The sequence below is a fragment of the Gymnogyps californianus genome, chromosome 2 (assembly GCF_018139145.2).
Source record: "Gymnogyps californianus isolate 813 chromosome 2, ASM1813914v2, whole genome shotgun sequence".
Taxonomy (NCBI): Eukaryota; Metazoa; Chordata; class Aves; order Accipitriformes; family Cathartidae; genus Gymnogyps; species Gymnogyps californianus.
Genome location: NC_059472.1, coordinates 69,592,496 through 69,611,190, shown reverse-complemented (window position 1 = coordinate 69,611,190; position 18,695 = coordinate 69,592,496). Strand labels below are relative to the sequence as shown.

The 18,695-nt window shown below is 46.1% G+C and overlaps 1 protein-coding gene across 1 annotated transcript; it reads right to left on the bottom strand.

The window, feature by feature from the left end:
• Nucleotides 1-14,017: 14,017 nt before the first annotated feature.
• IRX2 (iroquois homeobox 2) lies at nt 14,018-18,376 on the bottom strand. Its single transcript, XM_050892338.1, has 4 exons — nt 18,134-18,376; nt 15,964-16,369; nt 14,788-15,522; nt 14,018-14,075 (listed from the first exon to the last, which is right to left on the bottom strand). Exons 1-4 carry the CDS (start codon nt 18,374-18,376, stop codon nt 14,032-14,034), a joined length of 1,428 nt encoding a protein of 475 aa, XP_050748295.1. The 3' UTR covers nt 14,018-14,031.
• Between the last annotated feature and the right edge of the window lie 319 nt (nt 18,377-18,695).

Here is an 18,695-nt window from a genome sequence, read left to right as displayed (position 1 = left end):
AAACACGAAGTCTTTCTCTGCCACCAGTAGATGCTGTTCCAGAAATATCTGATGGCTTCGGCAACTGAGGTGAAAACAAGGTGGTTAGGCTAGGCTCCCAGCAGCCGGCACAGTCTCAGCTCCTCCGCTTGACACTACCTAATATATTGGTCATTCAGTTCAGTTGATGAGGTGTATACAAAAAATGCTGAATTCTGACTGATGATGATAGATGGTAAGAGGTAACTACAGCACAACTTATTTTTATCTTTTTTTTAAAAATGTGGAAATAACATACAGAAGAAAATATCAGATCTCACACATTTCGTACCATTTGATTCCCAACTTATCTTTCTTTTACTGTGCTTGTGCCTTGCACATTTGCACGGCAGTGCTATTTTTTCTCTCTCTCTCCCCCCCTCACCTCCTTCTCTTACATATGGGTCTTACATATGACCCACACACATCAAATACAATTGCCTGACCTGATCTGTGATCTACTAACCAGCTGCATCTGGAATCACAGACCGGGAGAGAAGCTATGGCACAGAGCTGGAGATGGAGGAGTGCCTCACAGCAGATTTCTGCAAGAAAATCCCCAAAACCCCCCAGCTCCAGTTCAGGACAATAGCCTTCCTTGTCATATGCCCAGTGTGCTTTGGAGGCATGATGATCACAGTCTTGGGGTCCAGAGCCACCTGGAGTTTGGTCCTCCACTACATGACCCGATTCAGGGAATCCTATGTATTACAGTATAAAAAAAAAGAGAGGTTGAAAAAAAAAATGCATTTAACTTATTTAACCTTTAAATTCAAGCAGTTGGAAGTGTGGATATCATGTAAATAATGGCTGTGGGGTCTTAATTTTGTCCTCTTATGCATATGTCTTACAATAAAGTAATTATTTATTTGACCGCACAGTTTTTTTCCACTGGACTTCTCGTCATTCTGTACAAAGGTGGATATCCATGGTAGCAATTTTCCGCTAAAAAGATGGCATTTCCCATATAACAATTCTTCTGTTTAATTGAATAGGCTTGCACCCAATCTATGCATTTTAGATTTTGGATTTTAGAACTGGCATACTCTTTTATTCTCCTTAAATGCAAAAATAGCTAATTCACAATAGGAGAATGTTAGAAACTGTTTTCTCAGTATTGATTAGTGATTTGATGTATTTTAAAAGAGGCTGTTTCTCACAACTGATTTTTTACTGTATATTCATTATATATTTTTACTTTATAATATTCTAATGACAGTGTGATAATGGAAGCAAATGGAAGAAGATGACTGAAGCCGTATTACCCACTGACTCACACAGACACCTAATGCATTCATGCTTAATATTCTTAGGCATTATAGCAGGGATTAGAATAAAATAAAAGGAAAAAAAATACAGAGACAAAATATACAGATTTATCTGCTGTCCAATCCTTTCATTAGCTTGAAAATAAGTTTACTATGGATTTACACTGTGACTTATCTTCAGAATCACAAACCTACGCCATTAATAAAAATAAGCTTATACGCACACTACATTAAAATAACTTAAGGATGAATAGTTCAACTTTACCACTTTTTTTAGGACTGGATTCAATAACAGAAATTGGACTCAGCTGTAAGGATTTTTCAAGGATATTATGGACCATATTTCCACAGACATTTTTATTGTTTCTAGTCCTCTAAAACATCCAAAAAGTTGTGCTTTTAACTGAGTAGTTTCTTCTGTTTATTAGTTTGTGTAAACATTTTTTCCAGTTATGTCAATTGCAGGACAGTAATTTCATTCTTGCTATTATAAATAAAGAAAAGTTCATTTGAATGCTACTTCTTGAGTATTTAACTCCCACTGAAGTCAGCTGAAGTAGAATTGTGTGTGTTTGTAATTCAGAACGGGCTTTGCACAAAGGCGATTTGGATGATTCTGCTATACATTTTTTTGTAACTGTTGTAAAAAAATATAACCAATTTATTTGTAATGGCCAACTTTCCAAATTCAGCATAAGAAAGCTAAATGATGTGTTCTTACATGTTCACCAATAATATTCTGCAATTCAAATGATTTACTATGAAAAAATCCAAAGGAGGTAGATTTTTATTCCTCCATAATAATATTTTGCAGCTCTAAAGAGAATTTAAAAAAATGTATGTGGACCAATGAAGTAAGAAGATCTAGCTTACAGACATTAACACCAACTAAACATGGAGAAATAGAAATGTAATTATGCAGTCACTTTTCTGACAATAATAATATTTTAAAGTCAAGTGAGATTTCGGTGTTTTACAGGAAATCTCATACTTACTTGGTTGGGTTTTTTTTACTTCAAAGCCCCAGATCCTGGAATTGAGTAATGAGGTAAGTATTCCACATTTCATTATTTTATAAATTAATCCCTCTCTCCGAGACTTACAGTGTAAAATTTGATGTGAAAGAAGTTCAAAAATCAGAAGACAAATTAAAACCCACCAAAAAGAAAAAAAAAATAATAAAATCTCATGATCTGTAGAAACAGATAGAGCTGAGCACAGCACTGGAAGTGTTGGGTTTGTTTGGGGTTTCTTTTCCCGGAAGAAACATGTGGTGAGAATAAGATTCTTCCCATCCAGCGGAAAAGCAAGCAGGAAGAGAAAGAGAGGAATTAAATCCCGTAGCTTCCCCCTCACGCTCCTTCTCACCGTCCCATCAGTGGGACTGAGCCTCACCTGCATTTTGGCAGCTGCCCCCCCAGCTCCCTGCCTGGGGGGGGCTGCGTAGGAGCAGCCTTCTCCCTGGACACGAAGCCACCTCACCTGTGTGCAGCTATCCAATAGGAAATACAAAAAGTGGCAAAATGTGGCTTAAATCTGCTCCCCCCACAGGCGCACACAACTCAAAGCTCAGGGAGGATAATGTCCGTATGCTGGAGCCCGCCTCTACAGGAAAGTCTCTGTGCCCTCTCTCTCAGAGAGAGGTGAAGAAGGGGGAAAGGGGGGGGGGGGTGTCTCGCTCCCCCTCCCCTGATGGGGCTGTGCAGAAAAAGGAGGTGAGGAACACAGCGCCGAAGAGTGAGAGGCAGCACGGGGATGTGGCTGCGTTGCCCAGAGGTTAAGTCACTCTGCTGGGAATAGGTTTCTGTCCCTGCTCCAAAGGTTTTGTGTTGGGTTTGTGCTGTGCTGTCACCAGCAGGAACAACTCCATTTCAGGTGCGTTGGAGAAGGTGAGGGTGACCACCTCCTGTGAGCGGCTGGGGTTTTAGGCCTGCTTGGGGAGGGTGTACCAGCCTCAGCCCTTCAAGGACATGGGGTGGGGGCATGCTGGGGTCAGCATCCCAAACACGGTTAGGCATAATCTCCTCACCTCTGGGAAGGCTGAAGCCTTTCTAGACGTAAGGAAAAACAGTACATGACTTCTTGGATGAGTTTAAGGTCAAAAAAGAACACGATCCTGAAGCCAAGTGATCTCAAGGATAAGAAGCTGAACAAGACTTTTCTATTCCATTTACCTCTTGTCCCTTTCTTGAATATAGCCCTAAGCATCTTTACAAAGGGTACAGGGAGGTCCTGGTGCCTGGAGGCCTGTCCTTTCTGAAGACTTTTTTTTTGTTTTCCCAAAGAGCAACACAAAACCAAGGTACCACACTGAAGCCCGGATGGTTTACAATGTGAATCTAGAACATATGGAAAGCCCCCCACTCAGGGATCACATCCTAAAGTTCATCCAGACCTGTGGTAAACACCCACGATCCAGAGGCACGATAACAGGTTTGCTTATCTCTTGGTACCCATTTTAAAGCTTCTCTCTCTTCAAGACACATTGCAAATGCTTTAACTACCAGGTACATCCCTACAGGGAGGGGGAAAAGTCATAGCAGAAACAGTAAATATGCCCTTCTTAAAGGGTATGAAAATCCCTTCCACTTCCTCTAAATGTGTGTGAGAGAGAAATGCTGCAAGATATTGCTCCCTCTTCTCTTTTCTGCCAAGAACGGCAGTGGTGCATGGCGTGCCGTTGAGATGGGCACAGCGCTCCTCACCGAAATCAATGGGGAGCTCTGCGTCAGATCAATGCCCGGATGCGGCCAGCAGCTGGCAGGAACCCATTTCCATGTGAGTCACCTACGAGACTGCAGGTGCTGGCGGCCCATGGAAAGTTGAATCCTAGCCACTGACAGCTAATATAATCATGTTGCTTGCTCAGATCTCCTGCTGATAAACGCACCCAGTTACTCCTAACTGTCTCCCTTACAAAATAGCACCTTCCAGGACACCTACCTCTTCAATAGTTTTTAACCACGCTGCAGCTGCACAAGAAAATCCTTTCATCAATTATAAATCAATTGAGGAAGAGAAATCTGCAGCTCGCTTGATTGCCCTTGTTGTCCCTGCAACTCACTGATCCAGCTACAGAAACTTTCCAGCCTGCCAGGTCTGTTTATTTATTATTATTATTATTAATAATAATAATAATTATTATTATTATTCAGAGCCTGAACGGATCATTCCTTCCTTTATAGAAAGTAACTCTGCAGCAGTAATCTGTTAGCAGAGCAACCTTCCCTCTGGTGGGAGAGGGGGAGAGGGGGAGTGAGAAAGGGAGAAAGAGAGAGAAAAAGAGATTGTATTCCACAAAAGGCGATGCAAGTATGGTGGGCCAGATGCAACTGCAGTCTCTAGCTACAGCCCTCCCGCTCTGATTGCAGGGGACTTTTTAAATAGGTAGCTATTCCCCGAGAAAGAGCTCTGCTCCTCCTCTCCTGTTTGCGCTGTCAATTCCCAGCCCTCTCCTTCCAAGCAAAGATTTGCATTATGCGAGGCTGCTTTTAACAAGTAAAGCGTTTGCAAAAGTTTACTTCAGAGAGAAGGATTAGGCGGGCTTGTTGCTTGACGGTGAAAAAATGCAACTGCCTGGATAAGGAGGAGTGAAGGCAGGCTGGAAATATTAGAAAGACTGGAAAGGACTTCGGGAAATTTTATCCACTCTCCAGAAACATAGCTGCATTTACGATCATTGGGAACGGAGAGGAGGGAAATTACTATATTAAAGGCTGAAAATAATAATAATAATAATAATAATAATAATAATAATAAAATCCGTAGGGGAAGGGGATTTTTTTACCCTCCCCTGCTAAAGCAGTCTTGCAGATATTTTTCTCCTTTATTAAACTAATCACTGTAAATATCACAGTATGCTAGTATTTCTGGAGCTAAACGAGTAGCAGGACAACTGGATATTTTACTTTTTTTTTGGTGTTGAGTGTTCCGAGGTGACTAAATTTGCCTTGTTGAGCCTTGTAAAATCCTGACTTAATCATGTAAACTTCTGTGTAAGCAAAATAGATGAAACTTCAAAGGGTCAAAAACCCTTAAGGGATTTGCGAGGAGACGCCAGCAATAGATCCTAATCTGCCTCCAGAATCCTGGCTGTATTTGTCCAAGGAACTGGTACCAGCAAACTCTCGAAGGTAGAGATAGTGGGTTGATTCAGCCTTTATCCCCTTAGAGAGTATTGGCTTTGTGAGGCTCTAGGCAGCGCTTCAACGCCAGGGGATCTTGCCCAAACCCTCTAAAAATGAAGTACAGGAGTAATTTGAGATAATGACTTTGTAACAGGCTTGGGCAGACCTTGGACAGAAGAAGTGAGAGATGTTATCACCCCAGCATTCCTCTTAAAATGCAGTTTTCCCCCCTGCTTATTCCCAGTTAGTCAAAGCTACATTAACATTCCATCCAGGGCTGCTAAACAGAATCTTAATTAGTCCTGATACTCTTGTGCAAGGGGTTTATTCATTGCACTCTTAACTAATGGTTGCTGTCAGACTATTTTTTTTCTTCTTTGGGTTCTTTGGGGATATCGTGTTCTGCTGCAAAGCATGACAGAAATGTAATGTGCATGCAAAAAAAAAAAAAAAAAAGCTTGCAGATCTGAAATCTTGAGACTGAGGCTGACTCCAGCCTTGTCTAATGGTGAGACATTGTTAGGACTAATGAGAATAACTTCACCAACTGAAATATCCCTGCATCTTGTTTATCTTAAATTTTAATGGTACACGCTCTCTCGCTCTTTTTTCTTTTTTTTCCCGTGACAGAAAACATTACAAACTTGTTGGTGTTTTGAAGCAGTTCACGCAACTCCCACTAAATTTTCAGCCCTCTGTATTTTGCATTAGCCACCCATGGCTCGGTATTTAATGAGAGAGTCCGTAGGTGGAGAAGAATTAACAAGTTACTAAACGGCCGGTTGCGCCGGCAGGACCTTTCTCTCTGCCTTATATCGTATTTATAACCCCGCTTTGCAGTCATTCCTCCCTCTGCCCCTCGCTCTGACACCCCACCCCCCCCTCGTTTCTGGTTTACACGCACACACAGGTCTCACTCCGCCACTCGCCGATTCGGACTGGCTCCAGTGTCAGCAAGGGGAAACTTAGGCGCCCGTAAATGTTATGTACACGCACGTCATTTGATGTGAGCATCCCTCAAGGTTATTTGTGGCTCGGGGCTGAATCGTGACAATGAACAGCAGCAGCGACACACACCACTAAAAAAAAGGAGAAGCGTGGCAGGGGTGACTCGCCATCCGCACTGAACTGAAGCGGCTGTTTCGTTTATCAGCCGCGGCAGAAGTCGTATTTTGCCTGTAAATCTACGTTCAGCTACACCGATCTCGGAAACAGATTTATAAGACTATAAATTACCGTTTCTTTCGGGTTGGGGGAAGGAAATGAAGGGGGGGCGGGGGGAGAGAGAAGAGAGAGAGAAAGGTGGGTTTTGGAAATAGGAGGTCCGTGTTACTTAGCTGCTGCTCACCCCTATTAAAGACTCCTTCCCATAAGCTTGCGTAACATTGATTACTCACAAAGAGTTCACAATAACTATCATGTAGCTAAACTAATTGAGACAATCATGCTAAGTTATAGTCAGTCTAAAAGGTACCATTGATGTGGTAATGCCTATAGAAAGTCAGACATGCGACTCACTACCATTTAATTGCTCCTTTAAACCTGTTATTACAATGTTAACTGGCTTAAGTATATATTGCTGCCTTTTATTGCCTTGATGTGACAAATTAAAACATACACTCTGGAAGCGGCATTCATTTGCGGACGGAGTTGCAGGAAAAAGGGAGCCGGGCGATGTCAAACCTGTCAGGATGAATTAATTTTAAAACTTGCATTTTGCACTGCAGTTCCCACTGTAGTTTTGTTGCACGGGGGAAACATTTTATATATAAAACATATGACTATTACATATAATATTATATACACGTATTCCATCTCAGGCAGATCTGCCGTAAAACGAGCCCCATCGCGCTAAAAACGAAAAGTCCTTTTGGCTCCGAGACCTCGTCTGACGCTAAATTAAGTGGAGGTCTGGAGGAAAGCGGGGAGAGGGGCAACGATGGAGTTTCTATCTCGGCTCAAGCGCCACACGGCTGTATGGGGGGGATGGAGGGGGACTTTTCAGTGATTAACTCGCCTTTGGCTGCCAGGTCCCAGGCCCGGGGAGGAGGGGGTTACCCACGCCCCAAGACCCGGGAGCAAAGCGACAACCACGGTCCCTGCGGGCTGCCCTTTTGCTGCTCCTCGTCATGATGAAGCTCTACCGAGCTCTCGCAAGGAGAGGGGGAAAAAAAAAAAAAAGGAATGATAATTTCTTGCTTCCCCATCCCCAGGGCTGAGCCGGGCTCGGGATCGTTTAAACGCGCAAGGCTGCGCCTCTCCCGCTCCGAGGAGCAGAGCCCAGCCCCGCGTTGCGCTGCGCCGCTCCCTCGCCGCCCTCCGCGCATCCTACACGGGCTAGGCGGGGGGCTTCGCGGGCTTAAGGTAGAGCACCCCCTCCCCTTCTCTGGGGCGATCGTGAAGGCGATGAGGACTCCCCGAAACAAGAAATACTCAGCTCCCTTCTCCCCCCCCCTTTTCTTTTTTCTTTCTCCTCCGCTCGCGAAAAGATGTCAGGGGGTTAAAATGTCCTGCTCGCCCTCTCCCTTGATCTCGAGGAGAGAGGTGAGAGTTGCTGGCACCTTTATGGGACTCAGACCTGCTGCGGCTGCGGGAAGCGTCGGCCCCCGCTAACTTTGATCGGCCTTATTCATCCCAGCTGCGCTCTATTTGTTTGTCATTTCGCCTTTTTCCTCCCAGATCGTTATTTATGGTCTGAAAAGTGAAACGCGCCGCGATTTGCCTTTACATGGACTCTTTTGCAAACGGGGGGAGAGGGGAGACACCTCCCTCTTTCCCCCCCACCGCGAGGGGGGCTGCCAAAATAGAAGGAAAAAACCTGTCTCAATCATTATCAAATCAGCTTTGAATTCATTACTCCAGAGCATTAACTAATTACCAGATCAGAGAGAAGAAAAAATAAATATTCCTTTAAATAACTGAAGGTAATTATAACCCTGTTGTTGACACTAACGATTAATAATTGATCAGAAGTTATACACAATAAATTGTCAATTTATCTCCCTATAAAAATGCACATACTTTTTTTTTTTTTCCTGGGCGTTTTTTAAGAGCCCGAGCAGCGACAGTATCCATAGAGCCGCTGTACGAGGAGCGGTACGACTATTACTATTATTTTTCACTCCCAAATATTCGGGAGTATTTTGAAAACCCCCGTCACGGATGACACAAACCCGGGTGCAGCAGAAGTGACTTTCGCTGCCGGTCTGCGCTCCTGCCTTTCCGAGGAGGGCTGGGCCGCCCTCCTGCCCCCTCCCCCGCCCCCTCCCTTTCTTTTCAGTCCCCAAATCCCGAAGGGAGCAAAGTTAACGGTGGCCGCCCCCAAGGCAGAGCAGCCGCGTCCCTCCGTCCCTTACTTTTGCTCAGGGAAAATGCAGCCGGCTCGGCCCGGATTGGATGTGAAATGGTGACATTCCCCCGTGAGTCACGGCTGGGGGGGGGGTGGAGTGGACGGGGGACGACACGACACGGCACGACACGGGTCCAGATTGCGGGAGCCCGGCTGTCACCTCGGCCAGGGCGCTTATAGGTAAAACGCTCCTCCAGAGCCTGCCTGCCTCCAGGTCGCTGCCTGCAGCTCCGAGCTACCTATCTGCCAGCGTGTGCCCCGCCGATCGTGCTTTCCCTCTGTAGTTTTAATAAAGACTCGGCTTCAGAGCCGCCGAGTAATAATCAGGGATTAGATGCATGGGTGCTTTGAATATTCCCTGTGGATCCCTTTGTTTCTTAACTTTTTTTTTTGCCTCGCTTTTGTTTTTTTTAGAAGCCGGAAACATACCTGAGTTATTAGTTACTGGATTAAAAACAAAGGGGTGAATATCGTGTTACTTAATGTGCAGTATTACTGTTAATAACAATATTTTTTACCATCATTATTCAATTCCTACAATGGAAAGGCTCTTTTCGACTACCTGGATCGTGAGAAGCTTGCCCAAGCACCCGAGAAATGTCTGAATGTAGAAGGCAACGAATCGACCTATATGTAAATTCCGCCTCTTTTTTTTTTTTTTTTTTTTCTTCCCCCGAAAGTTAATAAGCAATAAAATCCTCCCGGTATTGATTACATCCCTGCCACGGTTCCTCAGCGGCGCGGTGAGTCTGAACCGCCTTTAAGTGAGATGTAACATGTGACGGAAGCAGAAACTTCCAGTGGTGAGAGGTTTGGCGTTTTTTTTTTCCCGTGAGGGTGGGCACGGAGGAGCCGCGACGAAGCCGGCCGGGCCGGGCCGGGCCGGGCTGCTCCGCTCTGCTCCGAGCTGCCCGGCCCCGGGCCGCTCCCGCTCCTCGCAGAGGGGGTGCCGGCCCCTCCTGTCGGCAGCTAATTGATGGCCCATGAGGAAGGTGGGTGCCGCCAGGTAGGGCTAAATCAGACAGTGCACCTTGCAATTTGTTCCTTCACCTGAAAATCACCCTTCAGCCCCAAAACCTGGAGACCTCCTCCGCGTGCGGACGTTTGGGAAGGCAGTCCTCCTTTTTGTTGTCGTTGGTTTTGTTACTTTTTTTTCCCCTGCGGTCTCCCTCTCTCTTACAGGGGCTAAGCACGTCGGTGACTAAGACGCAAATGGAGCGGGCAGAGAAACGCAGACGCCCATTGCGCTTTATATTAACTTTCCCCTCAGCCGGGCCCGTTCCCCTCCAGCCGCGAGCTGGTGTACAGCAGCAGTTCCCACGTCCGTCTGTCTGTCTGTCCGCTGCTGGCCTGGGCTGCGTGTTACCTCCGTCCCCATCCCTTCCCCCAGTCTCCAGCCAAACAAAGGTGGGCGACGCTTTTTTCCGCTCTCAAAGGCAGTTGGTGAGCAGCTTTCCTGAAACAATAACTCTCTTATTGAGAACAAATGTTGACATTTGCAGGGAGCGAGGAAAAAAGCAGCCCAGGAAGTGCAAAGTGGAAGGCGACCCTCTTCCTATTTGACGACAGCGCCAATTCCTCCGGGATCCCACCTGAGATTAAAGCCTGAATTTCAATAAATCAGCTCTAATGAAACCTCTGGCCCCGAAGAGGGGAGGGTTTATCTTTCCCGCTCCGAAGCGGGCACAGAAACGAGGGGAGGGAGTGGGGGGAGAGGGAGTAAATATAGAAAGGGGTGTGAGATTTTAATCCCAGCGGGCTGATTAGCATCGTTATGAAATAAACCGTATACAAAGTGATGTATTTTATCGTTCATCCCTCTTTCTTGCCATACTGAAATAATCGCATTGTTTGTGCCAACAATCTAGCAAGGCTACACTTTCCTTCTGCTTTCAATTTTGATTATTAAATCTCAAATGATGTTGAATATGCAGTTCTTGCCCATTAATTTCTTGTTTAAAAAATAAGTTTATTTGCCAAATCATTTGGGTGTCGCCCATCTGCATCCATGAACCTTCGTGAATTTCTCAGAGGATGAGAGAAGTCCATTGGGTTTTACATACATAGTGAATACTTAAAAGCGAGTTTTCCAAGTCTTTCTACTTTTCTTTCCAGAAAGAAATCCAGGTCTAAATACTAGCAAGGGTGGGTAAATTATGGAAATCTTTTATAAGTCTTTGGGCGTATAAACATCAAAGGAATGTCGTTAGCCTTTTTTAATCTCTGGCACAGCTTTTGGTTTTTACCAATTGAAATGTACACGTTGTGTCCAACAGAGACCTGGAACATAAAACGTGGGTGGTGGGGGCAGATGGACTAGGAGCAAGAGTGGGGAAAATAAAGTTCAGGCGTCTCCCCCAACATAAAAAGTCCTTCCATAAAATCTTCCTAAAGTGCACAGTAAAAACGGTCGAGGAAGATTATAGTAAATATTTGCATCTACATCATATGCTAAATTGGGGGAAAAACTGAATTACTTCTTAGCTGTTTGTCTAATTGTACTACACACTGCACACAGATAAAATTGCCTTTTACCTCAATGAAAAACAGGATGTTACAGGAGCAAAGAAGCATCATTCTACAAACAACATAAGAAGATGAATAGGCCTCCAGCTGCAAAGATCTTCAGTGTTTTATATTTAGCTAGATGGATCCCAGAGTTTTCCAGAATTACAATATTAATTTCTGCCCTATCAGCTGAAAAACACATGCATTTTCTCAATCAGTTAGACGTCTATATAGGGGTAAAATACAATGGGGGAGGGGAGTGCGGGGGAAGATGGATCATGGGAATTGCGTATATGTATTTAAGAAAAACAGCTTTCTTTCCCCCCTATTTAATATAATCACAACATATTTCCTGACTCCAGAGTAGCACGGCTCTTTATCCAGTTAACATTCCCAAGGCTGATGCCTGAAGTATCTAAGATCACTTTCAAATGCCCTTTCTAACAAGACCTGAGCAAGAGGCCACTAATTTTCACTGAACAAAAAACCACTGGAGAGAGATCCGTTTGTCAATATCAACTGGTCCAGCAATTTCCCATCTTCAGACACATCGGCCTATCTGAGCTGGCAGATGTTTAGACAAGATTTTATAAATTGTTCAATATCAGACCATAATGAACCCCAACTGACCATTCCAAAGCAGCTAAAAGCATTCAGGATCTCCCCTGCTGGGATCTAATAATGCTCTCACGCTGGAACATTATTAATCATGGAATAAAATAGATGAGCCTCTTGAAAAATAAGTGTATGATTGATTAAAGGGCAATCTAAGAAGCTATTATTCTTGTTTTATAACCGTAAGTTATATTCACTCAATTTATCTTTTGGGGAAAATAAATGATTGTTCGTTTCTTTTCTGAAATTATGTTATATGAGGATTCCCGTTATTTTACTAAAAAATTAAAATGATTACTTAGCTGATTTTATGAGCCCAAAGTGGATTTCCAATGCGACTGTAAAGATACGGTTTACTGATATAAAGAAAAAAGAGGAAAATCATAAAAAACCAGCAATTGGACTTTTTATCTTTTTTTTTTTGCCTTTGCATATTTTAGCCAGAAGCAGAAACAAAGAAATTAGAAATAAGCCGTAGCTAATTATAATTCTTTTTTTTCCCATAGAAATAGTGGATTTAAAGAATGTTAACTCAAATAAAGAGCTACTTCACACCCAACATAAATAGTTTATAAGAAACATGCATGTATTCACATCACTCTCTCTACGCATATGCATGTATATATACAAATACGTATTTGCACACATGTGTGTATTTAAAGCTTAAGTATAACGGAACAACCCAGAAGGAATTAATTTATGCGAAGCATATCTTTGCAACATATTTAAATTGCTTACTCATTTTATAGTCTAAACTTTACTAGTGAAATTACAACTTTTGTCATTTTCTAAATAGAAGATTATTATTTGGGGGAAAATGAACGAAAAACACCATATTGTTGCAGACTAGTCTGTTTTTATTTACAATTAGAGATATAAATTAGTAAAGAATTCTCGTTAAACAACCAAAGATAGTATAACCATCAACGTTTCAAATAAAAACCAGGCAAAATTTATTTACAAAAAGTTCAGATTCCATTGCAATACAACTTGCATAAATTACTAGAAGCTTTATATCGTTACAAAAATAAATATCAAATTTGTTTCCACTTTGTAAGGACTCAAGTTCTCCAATCACGTCTTTATTATCTCTACTGTATACATCTTTTACAAATAAATTTTACAATAAATCCTATCACACCTATCGAATATATACCGTGGCAATGAAGTGATCAATTCAAGATATCCTGAGAAAAACAGATCTGTTTTCAAAAGTCACACATACATTAGGGAAACTATACTATACCAGCAAACTCACATATGTCCAACAAAATTCTGGTTTAATAATTAGAGTCTGAAGATTTAATAGTGCTCTGTGGTCTTCTTTTATACAGTGGCACAAGATGTGATCCGGATTTAGAGATTTGTTATATATATTAGCTCGGGGAGAGATGATGGCTTGCTGACTTTTTTCAAAGCAATTGTGACACCTACCTGTGGACCAAGGAAAAAACCAGATCATCCAAAAATCCTTCAATTACACTCTAACACCATGAAACGGGAAAAAAAAAGGAAGTAAGGCACAATTCTTACTCTTCTAATTTCTTCTAACAAAAGAATTAGTTGAAAAAATATCGGCAAGGCGATTTTTTTTTGTTGTTTATTTAGCCCTAAGTAGTGGAGGTATTAAGAGTGCCATTGCTATCTAGGCAAGAGGCAATTCACAGATAACATACCCTGCTTAAGATGCATGTCGGTCTCTAATAATTGTCCCTTTTTTTTTAAAATACACGGTCACTGCGTGAAGCCTCACTCAGAATGTACAATTTTAGCACTGCCACGTGAGCACAAGCACTTTGTTTTTAAACAACAATACCTTAAAAGATATTTTTTTCTAAAGCTTTCTTTCCGTAACATTTAAATAGTCCTTACGGCTTTGCCTTACACAAGCGAAGAGTATGCAAGGTGCGGGAACAGTCTAACCTGACTTTAAAATTAAGACAAACCCGAGAAAGAAAAGTCGTAATGAGAGGTTTAAAAAAACAACAGAAAAGTGTCTTACTTCGTAATCAGACTCTTAAGTAATGAAGCAAGAAATTAACGTTAAGCAAGTCTAGAACTGTGCAGCATGTCTGAGACTTGATGCCAAATGATCAGTGTAACAGAAAATGTTCTCACTTACTTGCATTGCTGTGTGATTGCACTTCTATAGGTATGGTTGTACTCCTACTGTGCAGACTTCAGTGGGATCTGTCAAAATATAACCGTCAGTTAGTCACAGGACACAGCCAGCTAACTAGATTATACAGTGTGTGCAGGTCCCAACCCTCACTCGCGCAGAATTCGTAGCTAGGTCCTTTAAAAGGCTGGCCAGTATTTTATAATTGCCCTTATCTCGAGTATTTTGCTGGAATAAGCTGACAATTATATTAGTGCAAAACTTTTTCAAAAAGAAAAACCAAAACAAAACCAGTTAAAAATGTCACGCTCCACGTAATTTCACGTCCAAGGTCAGCAATTATCTGAACCCAAAGCTGCAAAAAACTGTGAGAATACTGGAAACAAAGGGAGCAAAACCAGTTTGTCGGAAAAAAAAACCCAAAAACAAAAAACAGGCAACGACACCAGCGCTCTCTGGATATCTTTGTGTGTAGTTTTCCTTTTACAAATGACTTTTAAAAGCTGCGTCTGCAGCCTGTGAGACTGATCTAAAAGTCGTCTTTTACATTTCCTCTCTCGGTTCTTAGAGGCAGGTATCGATACGACGGCGACATGCCGTTTTTAATCCCCAGATTATACTATTGCCCATCTTCACTCGGCGGTGGTAGTGGTGACAGTGCGCTCACTGTTTTCTCCAGAGAAGGTTTCAGTATTTACAGCGTATTTTACACGGGACTTGTACGGGTCGGGGAAGGAGGGCGAGGGAGAAGGGGGAAGAAAGCGGCAAAAACAAGTCACCTACCTTTCTTAGAGTCGTAACTAGAGGGCCTGTAATGTTGTTCTAGCTGGTTAGTGATCGTTTTCAAAGAGTCACTGCTCTGCTTGTGGACAGAGCTGGCATTTAGGACAGTCTGACTTAGTCCCTCGTTTGAAGCCACTGCTGCGGAGTTGTATCTCAGGATTCCCTGGCTCTGGAGAGCGTTAAAGTTCCCATAGTTTGTATAATTGCTATAAAAAGGTGAGGTGTAATAAATATGCCTCCCCAGGAGGGAGGAGGGCGAGTAGGCAGCGCTGTGCGGGGCGGAGGCGGGGGTGGCCGAGGAGAGCGGCGCAGGCTGGCAGCCTTGGCCCAGGGTCTGGCTCTTGAGGTCCGAGGTGGCGATTTCGGCCAGCGACCAGAGCTTGGGCTTGCTGGCCGGCGTCGGGGGGCCGGGGGAGGCGCGGCCGCCCAGCGCCGCCTTGCTGGCGCTGCGGGCGGCGTCGGCGTGCGGGTGGCCGAGGAGCGGGGCCTCCACAGCCGCCAGCGGCGAGGAGGTGGCGGGCTTGGCCGGCGGGTCGCGCTCCCCGCCGCCGCCGTCGTCCTCCTCGATGTCCTCCTCCTCCTCGTCCTCCTCCTCCTCCTCGATGTCCTCGTACTTGTCCTTGCACTCCGAGCCCGACTCGCAGAGGGGGTCGCCCGCTCGGCAGGGCAGCTTCTCGCCGTCCGACTCGGCGGAGCAGGAATGGTCCGTCAGCGAGTCGACTTGCAAGCTGATCCCTGCAAGGGTCCGCCGGGCACAGAAAGGCAGAGTCAGGGAGGGGGGCGGCAAAAGAGAGCGGGCGAGAAGCGAGCGCGGCCACCACCACCGCCACCGCGGCGGGCAGGGAGGCGCTAGCCGTCCCGGCCTTTTCCCTGCAATCCCGTTTCGAGGAGCATCCATCCCCACCGGCTAGCTCCGCCGCGGCACCCCGCACCGCCCCGCCTGCCCCCTGCACGGCGCCGCCGCCCGCCGCGGCACCTTCGCCCCGGCCACCGGCACTGCGCGGCGACAAGCGCCCGGAGCAGCCGGAGGCGACGGGACGGGACATGTTTTGGGGTCGCTTTTGTTAAACGCCGCCCCCCCCCCCGCCCCCCTCTTGCCCGCTGTCCCGCTCCCGAGGGGACGCGACGGGGCGGGATGGGGCCACTCCGCCGCGGCCGCGGTCACCCCGCGCCCACCTTCGTCCTCCGCGGAGGTTTCGTTGCTCTCGGGCATCTTCTCGGGACTCTCCTCTTTACTCCTCGCCCCGTCGCCTTCGTCGTCGTCCTCGTCCTCGCTCTTGTTCCGCGGGGCCCAGGTCATCTTGTTCTCCTTCTTGAGCCGCCGGCGGGCGTTGGCGAACCAGGTGGAGACCTGGGTGAGGGTCATCTTGGTGATGATGGCCAGCATGATCTTCTCGCCCTTGGTGGGGTAGGGGTTCTTGCGGTGCTCCTGCAGCCAGGCCTTCAGCGTGGCCGTGGCGTCGCGGGTGGCGTTTTTCCTGTATGCGGGGTCGTTGAGCTGGTAGGGGTAGGCAGGGCTGCCGTACGGGTGGTAGCTGATGGCTCCGGTCATCCCCGTCGTATGGGCGTCGTAAGGGGAGCCCTGGACAGAACAAAACGGTGGGGTTGGCAATTTGTTATTGCTGATAGCCATTAATAAGTTGTCAAGGCGAGATCGGCGGTTATATTTGTATTTCCCCGGGATGGTGTCTTGTATCCATATTCTATGAGGGGGAGAAGCAGCACCCAAAGGCCATTAAGTTGCGATTCCCCCCCTCCTTCCTCCGCCCAGCACACAGACACAGGCACACGCGCTTAAAATCGGCGACGTTTTAATCTTTCTGACTAATTTCAGCTCCTTGTAATTGAGTATTTCCCAATATAATTTTTGAACCGCGTAGACATTTTAAAGGCCCTACAGGTAGTGTCTTGATATCTACATTTCTCCCAAAGGTTCAAAAGATGTTTCCTTTTTTGCTATAGAAAATACAACAAAGCCGCCACTTAGCAATTCACTGCACTAATGCATTGCAAATCCAATTTGCAAATCAGAAGATATGCACCGTTTCGAATTGTTCAAATGCGATGTAATTAGCATTTTAATTCGCCCTTTAACGTTTAAATTGCGCTTATTTAAGTCTGCATAATGCAAGAAAAGTTAAAGATATCGCTAAGGAGCTCGCTAACTTTCAGCACGTCTCTGAATCCCACAGATCGGCGAGTCACAGGCGCAACATCACCCAATATCCCGCACAGTTCACAATCTCGCTGCAACTTCCAGTCACTCGCCTACTGCTTCTCAACAGGAAAAACAAGCAAGCGAGATCCTCAGATCTTTTATACCACCCCGAATAAAGACTGCACGACAATTTATGCACCGTATTTTACAGACAGAAAGCAAGTAGTTTCCCTGTCACTTTGCAGGGAGAGCGAACAACCCTGCTGCCATCCCCTCCTAGGATCTCGACAGCGGCTCCAGTCTCAAATTCCGGGCACAGGTCTTTGTGTGTACAGACTAGATACGTGTCTGACTCTGTGTGTGTGTGTTTATAAAACTATATAACCATCTAGACGTGCAGTTTATTTATATAGTTTATGGTTTTATTTATATAGTTTATGCACAGAATACACACACACGCAGTTGCAAATGCTCCTTTTAACTAGTAAGAAGAAAGTGAAATCCGAAACTGCGGCCACCACAACCATCTTGGGCTTAAGCGAAGCTCACAGATCGCAAACAGATGCTCCTTTTCATTCCTAAAACCCAGTTAAACCATTAGCACAAAACACACTGAAAGTAAATAAAACCACACGGGGATAAAGCCCGCAGAGCCTCTAAACATCGACTTAAAAAGAGAGGGGAAAAGAGAGAAAAAAAGAAGAAAAAAAGAAAAAAGAAACCCTCCCCTATCCTACCACAGCGAAAAGAAAAAAAAAAAAAAAGAGAGAAAGCGGGGAGGGGGGGAGAATGAAAGCATCCAACCCAACTGACTGAGACCATCCATATTTCTTTAATCAGGGCGCCCGCACGGCTCCGCGAACCGCGGGGCGAGCCCGGGTCCCAGGCCCGCCGGCACCGCGCTCGGCTGGGGCGCGGAGCGAGGCGGCGCCCCGGCCCCGGCCCCGGCCCCGGCCCTGGCCCCGGCCCGCCGCTCCGCTCCGCTCGGCTCGGCTCCGCTCGGCTCGGCTCCGCGCGTCTCCGCCGGCCCCGGCCGGGCTGCGAGGCGGCGGCGGCGGTGCGGGGCGCCCGGCTGTGCGGCGTGGTGTCGGGGGCTGATGGTGAGTGTGTGAGGAGAGAGGCTGAAGATGATGAGGATGAGAATGCGGATGCTAATGAAGAAGGAGAGGGTTTCTCTTCGGTAGTTACCATGTAGGAGGGGAATCCCGTGGCAGGGTCTGTGGAGTACTGGAGCGGGCTGGTGAAGCCTGTGGCCGCCGCCTGGGCGGTGAAAGCTGCCGATCCCGGGTAAGGGCTGAACGCCGATCCCGACGAAGACCTGGCCAGCTCCTCGCTCCTGGGGGCCGCCAGCGCCGACGCCCCGTACGCCGGGCAGGAGTACAGAGCCAGCGAGCCGGGGGGCTGGTAGAGGTAACCCTGAGGATAGGACATGGCTTGCACTGGCGTGCACAGGAGCAGGGAGGGGGCGAGGGTGACCGGCCCTGCTACTGCCGCTGCTCCTGGCGCTGCTTTCGTGCTCTCCCTCTCCCTCTCTCCCGCCCTCGCCCTCTCCCTCTCCCTCTCTCTCTCTCCCCCCGGTTGGCTCTGTGCAGTTATGTAGAGAATCAGAATTGTTATATGCTCCCCCCCATGCGCACCCGGTCAGAATAAAAACAAACAGGAGGAAAAAAAAAAGAACAGCCCCCAAAAAGGGAAAATAAATCGAGCGGTCAGAAATCTAACCGGGAGGGGAAGGGCATCTGGGAGAGAC

Coding starts and splice junctions, on each gene's coding strand:
- IRX2 (XM_050892338.1), bottom strand. CDS start 18,376: ATGTCCTATCCTCAGGGTTACCTCTACCAGCCCCCCGGCTCGCTGGCT. Junction 15,523..15,963: donor AACCTCCGCGGAGGACGAAG/GTGGGCGCGGGG, acceptor GGACCCTTGCAG/GGATCAGCTTGCAAGTCGAC. Junction 14,076..14,787: donor TAGTTACGACTCTAAGAAAG/GTAGGTGACTTG, acceptor ATATTTTGACAG/ATCCCACTGAAGTCTGCACA.